Below are 12,908 nucleotides of genomic sequence, written 5' to 3'. Positions count from 1 at the left end.
TGAATGAGGGTGGGATGAAGAGAGAGGGTGGGAGAAGCCTTGAATGAGAGGGGGATGAAGAGAGAGGGTGGGAGAAGCCTTGAATGAGAGGGGGAAGGAAGGAGGGGGATGAAGAAAGAGGGTGGGAGAAGCCTTGAATGAGAGGGGGAAAGGAAGGAGGGGGATGAAGAGAGAGGGTGGGAGAAGCCTTGAATGAGAGGGGGAAGGAAGGAGGGGGTGAAGAAGAGAGAGGGTGGGAGAAGCCTTGAATGAGAGGGGGAAGGAAGGAGGGGGATGAAGAGAGAGGGTGGGAGAAGCCTTGAATGAGAGGGGGAAGGGAGGAGGGGGATGAAGAGAGAGGGTGGGAGAAGCCTTGAATGAGAGGGGGAAGGAAGGAGGGGGATGAAGAGAGAGGGTGGGAGAAGCCTTGAATGAGAGGGGGAAGGGAGGAGGGGGATGAAGAGAGAGGGTGGGAGAAGCCTTGAATGAGAGGGGGAAGGAAGGAGGGGGATGAAGAGAGAGGGTGGGAGAAGCCTTGAATGAGAGGGGGAAGGGAGGAGGGGGATGAAGAGAGAGGGTGGGAGAAGCCTTGAATGAGAGGGGGAAGGAAGGAGGGGGATGAAGAGAGAGGGTGGGAGAAGAGAAGAGTCATTTGATAGAACAGAATTGTGATGAGGGTTTTGATAGGAATTTTCTTAACTGCCCCCCCTCCCTATGTTTGAATTTATAGAGTTGACCTGCGTTTTCCTTGCAGCCTTTGCTTATATTTGAATCTAATTTCTTAGTGGACCAAAAAGACAGTAACCTACAATGTCAAAGGGCATTTTGCTTTCAATTTTGCCTTTCATTACCAATGCCGATACCTAACAACTTTATATTCATAAGAGATTTTTTTTCTGCATGTTTGCATTTTCTATGCTTTGTGTCTGCGTTGGCCAAATGTTTTTTTTTCTCTCTCCAATCTCCATAATTCAAGGCCTGGATTGTGCTTTGTAAATAAAATTATAAAACTGATTGCCTTATGTTTTCATGTTTACATATTTAGCATTTTAGCTTCATGAAATGTATGTATTTGTCATATGTCCCTCGCACCCATACCGATGAGACTCGCTTGATGGAGTCTCGTAATCGTTATCCCATTTCTGGCACCACTGTAGCAAAATTGAGGGGTAGCACAACTGTGACTTGATCCAAGTCAGTCAAACACCTTACCATTACACCAAGAGGTTCTTGATAGGTCTCTAGCACAGGAGGTTGGTGGCACCTTATTTGGGGAGGATGAGCTTGTGGGAATGGCTGGAGCGGAATATGTGGAATGGTATCATATACATTAAACACATGGTTTGATGCCATTCCATTTGCTCCATTCCAACCGTTATGAGCCGTCCTCCCCTCAGCAGCCTCCACTGGCGATGTTGTAGCTTGTAGGCAGCTGTTAAGCCGTCACTAGCCTACATACAATACATTAAGGTTTACCTCCCTGTGATGGGAAGCCTACTGACAGACAGTACTGTACTATGTTTACCACAGATGATTATCTGGGAAAGCTTTTGGACATTGCAACGCAGCAAAGAGGGCGGCGTTTGTCGAACTGGAGCACGTTAATAGGCTCTAGGAATGCATTACCAGCGCTGACTGGCTGCAGTTTTGGTTGTGGGTGTGGCTCTTTTTACATGTATGACTAGAATATTTGAGGAGGCGCTGCGGAAATAGTGGGCGAAGATGGCGTCGGGAAAGAAGGGAGGCAACAACAGCAGCCTCGGAAAAGGTTTGAATGGAAGACGTTCGTCAAAACATAAAGAGGGGCCAATAGGTACGTTATTTACAGCAGTTAGACCTTTCGCTTTATTGGTTTTTGATAATGGCGGTTAAATTGTTAACTTAGGTTGCAAACCCCAACTCTTGTCTGTCTTCTAGCTAGCTAACTAGGATGCCGACGTTAACTGGCGATACAGAAATATTTAAGCCGTGGGAAGTGATAACAGTCTAACATGTAACTTTATAATTACGTTTTCTGGCAACTTATATTATGTGATGAGGTTTGCATTAAAATAGTTGTGTTTCGAAGTTAAACTTAGTAGCTAACGTTAGCAAGGGGGAAACTTTCACAACTCGCTTTATTTCATAATGTAGGTACTCTAACGCGCTATCTCGCTACAATGTACCAATGCAATGACTTGGAAATTGTAACAATTTCGCCCGAGTATTTGACGCTAACGTTAGTTAGAATGACCCTTGTATCTAATCGAAACCTCTAGTTACCTGTTATATCGGCATCTTTCTTTAGCCCCTGTTGCTTACGCCCAGCTCATGTAGGCTGACGATGGCAACTGTCCACCTGATCAGGTTGTCAACTCCGATAACACAGCGGGGTATGTGCGGTCAGGGATTAACGTTGGTTGTGTGTGGAGAGATGAGGGACGTTGAGAAACTGCACAATGCAACAGCAGCATCATTCAGTCAGACAGTTCTCCCACTGTAGCAAGCTTCTTTACTAGTATTTATTTAAACTAGCACTCTATTTAAAAACAACTGGATTAAATATGTCCAAGAGCCTTTCACAATAGTCTCTCACAAACAAACCATTTATCTGTAGGTATTTAATAATGAGGTGAACAAACTTGTCATTATCTTCAGCAAACGTGCCTCTTGGATGAAAACTGGCACTAGGCTGTTATTGTGGTGCAAAGAGACCTGTTATTATCTCTATCTGTAAGCCCCTTTTTGAGTGATTCCAGATCATGAGCGAAGAGCCAGATGCATTCTGCAGGGGTAGGATTTCCTGCTTCCCATAGACATTTGAATTGCAAAAATACCTGTGGATTGGATTCCCACAACATTAACCACACGTTTAGCCTATCCATCAAAATATACAGGTAATGGTGAATGTAGCCTAGTTGTCAACATGAGCTGCAGATTAAGTCTGACCTTAGCAATGACCTGTTGTATGAGATGTTGACTCAACTGTCAGTTGACTAGCCACCTGTAGTGCTAGACTTTCTTTTCTGGTCTGTCATCTCAGTCAGACAGTGTAGTAAAGGGCTGAGGGGAAACCGGTGAGGCCACCAGGCATGCTTGGTTGTGAGGGGTGGAGAGGGGCTCATTGTTACTAACGTCCTGTTGTGAAGTTTGGCCACAACTGAAATAGTCTGGAGCAAGGGTCGCACCTTCCGACCCACCATGACAGGAAATACCCCCCCACCCCCTTACACAGCCCGAGGAAGATGTAGCCTAGCCTTCACACTGTTTGAATGCTTCTTCACTTCAATTAGCAATGGAGCCTACTTCCTCCGTCTTAGCCTATTATTGGTACCATGACATTTTGGATGAAAGTGAACTTCTATGCTATCTAAAGTTAAAGAGCAGTGCGGTGTGCACCACCCATCACATCTCTAGGCCTAGATGACATCATGTCATGATCAATTAGGGTAACTTACACATACTATAGGCTTTAGTATTCATATTAGTGGTTGAACTTTGCGCTTTAATGGTCTTCTTAGAATTCTGCACCCACACTCTGTAGACCCTCTGTATTTTGTTCAATTATGTGAGTCCACAGTGTTTAAATTAATACCTGACTATTTGAATATCATTAACATGCAACGTATTCAAAGAGCATAGGAGACACTAAATGGATGTCAAGTAGCCAATTATCTCTGCTATGGATACTGAGGTACCAAGTTTGGAAATACGAGCCGACATGGTTATTACTTTTAATGAGACTTTATTTTCAAGATTAACTTGTAAGCCTCTTCTATCTAGAATGTAGAAAGTAATTTCACTCTCTTTGCCTGCCTGCTTACTTTTCTCATTGTAACTGGGCTGAGAATGTACCTTTTTTCTTTGAAGATAAGCTTATCAGGGGTGGTGGTAAAACATTCAGTTAACCTATCCTTACTCTGTATTCAGACGATTCATCATGTTTGTCCTGCAGTCTATGGGATCATTAGGATGCCACCTCACCTTGCATTTTTCAGTTGAAAAGTGACTTTGTATGTATGTGGTTCCTTAAACATTCTGACAGCCTCTATAACCCCTCAGACTTCCTGGTGGGTAACTAAATTAACCAAAACAATATTAAGGCCTAGCCAGTCAGACTCAAGCTGCAATCCAGGAGAAATGAGCTGAGCTGCCACCCACCAACAAGAATTTGTTCCCAGTGTTTGGAAAGCACTGCTTACAACCAATCCAGCTGCTGCCCTGGCACGTACAGTGCATTCAACAATGAGGTTCAGGCCTGGAGCAGACTTAGACATTTCTCAAGACTTGGTCTGGCCTACACACACACACACACACACACACACACACACACACACACACATCTCAGCATCCCTAAACAGTACATGTTCAAAGGTTCAGTATTACTGTTAAGACTTGAACTCGCATGTTCAGACAGTATGAGGTGTTTGTGGTGTAGTAAGTGTCTGTTTGCATGTGAGTGTGCAGTAGGCTGTAGATGAAGATCCCTTTATTGGTCTACTGTTCACAAGGTCAAACTGAAATTTGACCTCTGCTCCCAACCTCTCCGAAAGACATGCAGGTTGAAGAGGTTGCAGCGGAGTGCTGCCACACTGGACACCCATGGAGCAGTTGTTGTGGGGGTGGGTTAAGTGACTTGCTCAAGGGGCGGCAGGGTAGCCTAGTGGTTAGAGTGTTGGACTGGAAGGTTGCAAGTTCAAACCCCCGAGCTGACAAGGTACAAATCTGTCGTTCTGCCCCTGAACAGGCAGTTAACCCACTGTTCCTAGGCCGTCATTGAAAATAAGAATTTGTTCTTAACTGACTTGCCTAGTTAAATAAAGGTTAAAAAAAAAAAAAAATGGGAATGGCACAACGGCAGGCGGTTTTTATTTTATTTATTTCACCTTTATTTAACCAGGTAGGCCAGTTGAGAACAAGTTCTCATTTACAACTTTGACCTGGCCAAGAAAAAGCATAGCAGTGTGAACAGACAACAACACAGAGGTACACATGGAGTAAACAATAAACAAGTCAATAACACCGTAGAAAAAAAAGAGTATATACATTGTGTGCAAAAGGCATGAGGAGGTAGGCGAATAATTACAATTTAGCAGATTAACACTGGAGTGATAAATGATCAGATGGTCATGTGCAGGTAGCGATACTGGTGTGCAAAAGAGCAGAAAAGTAAATAAATAAAAACAGTATGGGTTGAGGTAGGTAAATTGGGTGGGCTATTTACCGATTGACTGACTATGTACAGCTGCAGTGATCGGTTAGCTGCTCAGATAGCCGATGTTTAAAGTTGGTGAGGGAAATAAAAGTCTCCAAGTTCAGCGATTTAAAAATTTTTATTTTATTTTTTTGCAATTCGTTCCAGTCACAGGCAGCAGAGAACTGGAAGGAAAGGCGGCCAAATGAGGTGTTGGCTTTAGGGATGATCAGTGAGATACACCTGCTGGAGTGCGTGCTACGGGTGGGTGTTACCATTGTGACCAGTGAACTGAGATAAGGCAGAGCTTTACCTAGCATGGACTTGTAGATGACCTGGAGCCAGTGGGTCTGGCGACGAATATGTAGCGAGGACCAGCCGACTAGAGCATACAGGTCGCAGTGGTGGGTGGTATAAGGTGCTTTAACAAAACGGATGGCACTGTGATAAACTGCATCCAGTTTCCTGAGTAGAGTTTTGGAAGCTATTTTGTAGATGACATCTCCGAAGTCGAGGATTGGTAGGATAGTCAGTTTTACTAGGGTAAGTTTGGCGGCGTGAGTGAAGGAGGCTTTGTTGCGGAATAGAAAGCCGACTCTAGATTTGATTTTAGATTGGAGATGTTTGATATGAGTCTGGAAGGAGAGTTTATAGTCTAGCCAGACACCTAGGTACATATAGATGTCCACATATTGTAGGTCGGAACCATCCAGGGTGGTGATGCTAGTCGGGCGTGCGGGTGCAGGCAGCGAACGGTTGAAAAGCATGCATTTGGTTTTACTAGCATTCAAGAGCATCTAGGATTTGAAATATATTGAGACAAGTTAGACAGTAACCTGTAGCAAAATATAACTCAATTGATTGAACATGAAATGTATTTCAATATAATTGAAATATCACTATAGTCTATGGTTTATATTTTAATGCAGTCCTCTAGGTTTTAATTTTATGTCACTTGTTCGTATCAATTGCATAGACATTGGCAACTTTGTATTTGTGGTCATTATAGCCTTTAAATGCTTTTGGGTGTGTCATTTAAATCATGACCAAAAAAATGTAAGATATTTGGCTACAGAAGCTATTTCTTACCGATCTCTACATCTTCGGTCCAAAAAGTAGCCAGAGTTTCTGGCTAGCTACGAACTAGCTATGTCGGCCGTGGCATGCATGACCAGAATGACACATCGCTGAGAAAGAGGAATTGTTGGACCGTTGCCCGAAGTCTACTCTTTTTTTAATTAGTTTATCCTGTAGCCTACTTTACCATACTTTTTAATGTACCTCCTGTAAATTCAGTGAATGAAATGTAGACCTACCCTTTGATCTAGAATAATATTGCTTTAAAATTCCTTTACTACTGTCTTACCTCATCATAACTATAAAACGAAGGATCTAAAACCTAGAGCTTGGATGATAAAACCAAAAATTATCGACAGTGACATTGCCTTCCTTTTACCAATGTGGCCTAGCGCTGCAAAGTTTTTATAGGACATTAGCCTACATTTTACTGGCAGATTAAGCAATTAGCCTACACGACTTTATAGCAACAATATCATATTCAGAGTTAGCAATCTCTTTAGTGTTTTTTTTAGTTTCCCACTTCCTCAGGTGGTGAATATTATAGTTTATACTCCAATATGCACAAAGATGTCGACAAATTCCCTGAAGAGCCAAAAATAAATCTGATCATTCTGTAGCCTATTTTGACAGGTTGAACATCAAAATATCAATCATGCATTTCCTGGATGTTCGATGAAATAGCTTACTTTTTTAATCATAGGCTACCATCTCAGTTGACTGACTAGGCACTGGAAAAAATGTCTAGAGCCCTGCTGCTAATGTAAATTAACTGTCTATGAAAACATTTATCGCGCAAAATAGTTATTTATCTCAATATGACTTTTTGTCTCAGCCAGCTCTAGCACCTCCCCAAGAATGATTTATTGATTTTATTGTTAGTGCTCTACTAGAATCTGACAAAAGGACTTTTCTCTCTCACATGCTCACACGCAGTTGTCTTTGACCATGGTATCTACCAATTTGACTGAAGGTCACTGGGAGTTGCCTGCTGAACAGCCAATAACAGCCAAGGTTACTAACTTCCAGGGGGGAGAGGCGGAGGTTAGGCTACAGTATATCACCACTTGAAAAGGGTATTATTTCAATCTGACATCGGGGAACATACATGCACCCAATCCCCCTGCTCGGTTCTGTGTGTATACTGTGCATGCGAACAATGTCTGTTTTACCCTGACTGGGTAAAGAGTCATGTCCCCAGAGTACAGCTCAGTGGGACTGCTGGCATGTGGCTAAAGAATCCCTGCCCTTTTAAAACAGAGCGGGGGAGAGGAGAACAGAGTGAATAGAAAAACAAGACTGGTTGGAAGTGGATGAAGAATGACATGCTGCCTGACACAAAAACAGACAGGGGAAGAGTTGCCAAGTGAGGGAGAGAAGGTGAAGCGCGGGAGGATAAATCCTAAAACTCTCTCTTTTACTTCACTCTTCTCTTCCCTCCTTCTCTTGTTGCTGTTGTTGAAGAGAGGTGACTGACAAGGACAGAACCATGAACCCGGACACGGGTAAAAAAAGCTATTTATAGTGATGGCTTTAGAGTAGTTGTGACCTACAGCATGCTTAATGCCTATATATGTATCTGCCTGCGCATACACATTATTTACCTTATCTTTTTCTCTCACCCATCCACACCATTCCCCCTGTAGGGCTCATTAGAAGCCCGTTGTGTTGCTGGTGGTAGTTGTTGTACATGATTTATTAATGCCGGTATTCATCCATCTTTAATGTCTTGGGACCAGGTGTCGCTTTTAGTTCAGTGTGGTTGTTTACACTTAACTGCCTGGTGTAAAAGTTGACTGGTCAGAATGGTTATAGTGTGACTGAAACCATGTTAGGTTCTTTCAGAGATTTTAGATGGGTGATATGGACTGAACCGCTGTTGCTTGTGTAGGCTGCCACCATCTCTATAGACTTGAGAGAGAATGTAGTGTGCTGCTGCTTTCACTAATTTGATTAGTTTAATTGATTGATGGTTGAGTGGTCTGAGTTGTCCTCTTGCCCTCTTAATGTCATGTTCGCAGGATAAATAGTGGGCCAGAAACCTCATAAAAGTTGCTTGAGTACAAAATAGACCCTGTACGTATTCTCTAGTGGTTGAAGTATTGTATTGCAAGTAGCCTAAGTATTTTGTGCACATGTGGGATATGAGACACTTATTCATAAAACAAGATCCAGCCATTTGGCCTTAGTGAGAAGAGTGAAAACTAGTATAAAAAAAGTTAAATAGACATCAGAATCTCTTTCATTTTCACCACCATTGCAGAATAAATCCCTTACCTTTTCTAGGCAGCTGGTCTGTAGTCTAGTTGAATTTAAGGTGAACATGCAGACAGTTGATATTTTACTTTGAAGTATTTATGCTGCTACTGTTTGTAGCCAACTGTAAAATAAATAAATAAAATGACTAGCCTCGACAATGTTTAAGAATTCACAGGCATGTTAGGTTGCGGGTTAAGTCAATGCAAAACATTGTTGATTTCAAATGTTATGCTAAGTCCTCAACAGTTTGTGACCGACCACCTGGGTTCAGTCTTATGTTGCAAAATTTGAAAAGTTGAAGGAAGTTATTGCTAGTTTGACAACCAGAGGGCATCTTTAACCTCTCTGGGATATGTGGGACAGTAGCGTCCAACCTCGCCAACAGCCAGTGAAAGTGCAGGGCGCCAAATTCAAAACAACAAAAATCTCATAATTACAATTCCTCAAGCATACAAGTATTTTACACCATTTTTAAAGATAAAAATTATTGTTAATCCTGCCACAGTGTCTGATTTCAAAAAGGCTTTACAGCGAAAGCACCACAAACGATTTTCAGGCCACCACCAACTCACAGAAAAACACAGCCATTTTTCCAGGCAAAGATAGGAGTCACAAAAAGCAGAAATGTAGATAAAATTAATCACTAACCTTTGATCTTCATCAGATGACACTCATAGGACATCATGTTAATAAACAATACATGTATGTTTTGTTCGATAATGTGCATATTTATATCCAAAAATCTCAGTTTACATTGGAGCCTTACGTGCAGTAATGTTTTGATTCCAAAACATCCGGCGATTTTAGCAGAAATACTCAACATTGATAAAAGATACTAGTGTTATTTACAGAATTAAAGAGACTTCTCTTTAATGCAACAAAATTGCAGAAAAAAAGGGAAGAATATCAAGAAGATTAACGAAAGCATAAAGATGTTGGTGGAGAAATGCTGTTTTGAGTTAGAAATGTAACACTTTAGAGTACTTAAGCATCGACTACATTGCAAGTTGAGGGATTTTCACAACAGTAGCTGGGCTATAAGAAATATTGTCCTTCTAATTGGAAACATTTACATTCTGGGCTAAAATCTTTATTGTAACCACAATGTCACATAATTTGTATCTACCTTTCCAATTACTTTTAGCGTTTGGGATTTACAAATGTGCGATTTTAATTATTATTTACTTTGTTTTAGTTTGAACGTGCAGACTTTTTTCTTTAAATTATTGTTTTATGTAGGATGATACATTTGACCAGTTGCAATTGTAAGTAGGCCTAATAAAAAAAAATCCTGCTTCTATTACGCTGTTAAGCCTCATAGCCTACCTCAGCCAGTTAAGTTATTTTATATAGGTCTAGGCTCTGAAGAAATAGACTTCAATTAAGCCCTCTTGTTGTTTGTAAAGTCAAATTAAAATGAAGATTATTGTTGAAATGAATTACTCTACTGGTGTAGGTTTTCTCCATCTGTTGTTGTCCAACACTTGCCTAACGTGTGAATTTCTCATGTCGCACATCAAATTGAAACATATTGTCATTCTCTGCGGTGTAACGTTATTGTATTTGGCGCAGCGAAGGTGTCCACTTTAGGCTGGGCATTGTAGGCCTGTTGAGGGCTGGCTCTAGTGTAAATCCCTGTAATAAGGATATCTTCCATACAGTGTTCTAGCGTGACCTGTCCAGAAGAGTGTAGCCTACCACCTATAGAAATATAATGACTGAGGGCAGTTTCTAATTAGCAAAGCTGGTCTCGTGAATTGCAAAGAGTTATGGGATTTTAGAACCCCATTGTCTTAACCTTGTAATCTTCAACCTACACGTTAACTAGCTGGCTAGATGTTTTTTTCTGGCATTAGCTTAAATTTTTATTTAACTCAACTTATGATCTGCTTCAGACTGCTTGCGTTCTGCCTAAGCAGCATAGCTACAATGCTTGAGCTGGTCCCATGGTTGATTCAGAGCAGTAGACCCTTTGCATTATTGTGACTCCATTTTCTTAACTTCTTGCGGATCAGTGGGACGCTAGCGTCCCATTTCGACAACTTCCGGTGAAATTGCAGAGCGTGAAATTCAACTTACAGAAATAGTCATATTTAACATTCATGAAAATACAAGTGTCATAAATCAGTTTAAAGCTTAACCTTCCCATTTTAAATCTAAGCATGGGTACACAAAATATCTGACAGTGGTGGCTCCTCAGAGGAGAGTGAATTTCATAAATAGTGAAACATTAAAGGTATCCTTTTTAGGACATTAACCATGTGTAGGTAATGTGGAAAGATGGACACAAATGATTTGTTGGGGGGGGGGGGTTCACACCTATCCCGGCTATTAAACAATTCTTTAGTAAAGGTTGAATAGTCTATTGTTCAGCTAATAGCCCATCCTGCTAGCTTGTGAAAAACGAATAATACTTTTTCCCCTTTCCACATGTTGAAGATTCCAATTGGTAGTGTTTTTAGCCACAATTGGCCCCAACCCCAATTAATACATTTGGGCACAGTTGATAGTGTGCTGGACAGGATTTGATTTGGACTACGGGTTACAATGTTTAGGGTTCAAAACCTGCTCCGTGCATGTTTCATTACATTATTATGCCAGTCTTAGAGCAAATAGCTTGGATTGTTACTCCCATCTGGTTCCTCGCGTCATTCAGCACACTTGTGGGCGTGTTGGCAGGATGTACTGTTTTTTATTATGTATATATGAATTACAAAGCAGCCTTTTCTTAAATCATATTTCAAGTCTATTGCATAGTTACAATGTGTAATCATTGATGTCCCAAGTGTATAATTGTAATACATACATGCAGACACAGCATCATTCACAGAATGGAGTTTGATACACCCTGTATTGGATATGACAGAATCATTTTTTTTCTTCGTTAATTAACTTTGACAAAAAAATATGCACAATTATTTGTCTCTACATTAACTAACGTATTCCTCTCAATTGTATATTTTTTGCTTGACTCGTTATGACTTTATAACTACTTACATTTGCTTCCCCTGTAATGTTTTGTCAGCCATCTTTGCTGAAGAAAGTCACCAGGGAGTGGTGGCTGTAGTCAAATTAGTAATTGGAACCACTCGAAATGATTGGTCATATTTGGCTGTAACAAGCAATGCAATTTGCTTGACATAAGAATAATATTACTAGTTACTACACAGATCATACGTAACATTAGTTAGTGATCCAGCAACCTAATGTTCACTAGCTAGCTAACAGTAAGCTTCAAGTTGCAATGAAAATGACTTTCTGACAAATACTAACGTATAATATCTGATTGTAGCTAGGCTCTTACCCATATACACTAAACAAAAATATAAACGCAACATGTAAAGTGTTGATCTCTGAAAGTTCCCAGAAATGTTCCACACTCACAAAAAGCTTATTTCTCAAATGTTGTGCACAAATTTGTTTGCATCCCTTTTTAGTGACATTTCTCCTTTGCCAAGATAGTCCATCCACCTGACAGGTGTAGCATATCAAGAAGCTTATTAAACAACATGATCATTACACAGGCACACCTTGTGCTGGGGACAATAAAATGTCACTATAAAATGTTCAGTTTTGTCACAACACAATTTCAGATATCTGAAGTTTTGAGGGAGCATGCAATTGGCATGCTGACTGCAGGAATGTCCACCAGAGCTGTTGCCAAATAATTGAATGTTCATTTCTCTACCATAAGCCATGTCCAACAATTTTAGAGAATTTGGCAGTATGTCCAACTGGCCTCACAACCGCAGACCACGTGCAAGGTGTTGTGTGGGCGAGCGGTTTGCTGATGTAAATGTTGCGAACGGAGTGCCCCATGTGGTGGTGGGGTTATGGTAGGAGCAGGCATAAGCTACGGCCAATGAACACAATTGCATTTTATTGATGGGAATTTGAAGGCATTGAGATACCGTGGTGAGCTTTTGAGCCCCATTGTCTTGCCATTCATCCGCCACAATCACCTCATGTTTCAGCATTATAATGCACGGCCCCATGTTCCAAGGATCTGTACACAATTCCTAGAAGCTGAAAATGTCCCAGTTCTTCCATTGCCTGCATACTCCCCAGATATGTCACCCGTTGAGCTTGTTTGGGATGCTCTGGATCAACGTGGACGACAGGGTCTTCCAGTTCCCGCCAATATCCAGCAATTTCGAACACAACCATTGAAGAGGAGTGGGATAACTTTCTACGGGTCACAATGAACAGCCTGATCAACTCGATGTGAAGGAGATGTTGCTCTGCATGAGGCAAATTGTGATCACACCAAATACTTTTCTGATCTACGCCCCTACCTTTTTTTTAAGGTATCTGTGACCAACAAATGTTTATCTGTATTCCCAGTCATGTGAAATGTATAGATAAGTACCTAATGAATTTATTTTAGTTGACTGATTTCCTTATGAACTGTAACTCAGTA

At 41.1% G+C, this 12,908-nt stretch overlaps 1 protein-coding gene across 3 annotated transcripts in view; it reads left to right on the top strand.

The window, feature by feature from the left end:
* Positions 1 to 1,663: 1,663 nt before the first annotated feature.
* LOC112235274 (hormone-sensitive lipase) overlaps positions 1,664 to 12,908 on the top strand; it is a 37,382-nt gene continuing 26,137 nt past the window's right edge. For all 3 annotated transcript variants that reach the window (XM_024403695.2, XM_024403694.2, XM_024403696.2), the window contains exon 1: positions 1,664 to 1,792. In XM_024403695.2, the coding sequence (XP_024259463.1) occupies positions 1,702 to 1,792 (91 nt within the window). In that variant the 5' untranslated portion in view covers positions 1,664 to 1,701. The remainder of the gene's footprint in view (positions 1,793 to 12,908) is intronic.

This window comes from Oncorhynchus tshawytscha, linkage group LG23, assembly GCF_018296145.1.
Source record: "Oncorhynchus tshawytscha isolate Ot180627B linkage group LG23, Otsh_v2.0, whole genome shotgun sequence".
NCBI classification, from domain to species: domain Eukaryota; kingdom Metazoa; phylum Chordata; class Actinopteri; order Salmoniformes; family Salmonidae; genus Oncorhynchus; species Oncorhynchus tshawytscha.
The sequence above is the reverse complement of the archived record's forward strand: the minus strand, read 5'-3'. Positions and strand labels throughout refer to the sequence as shown.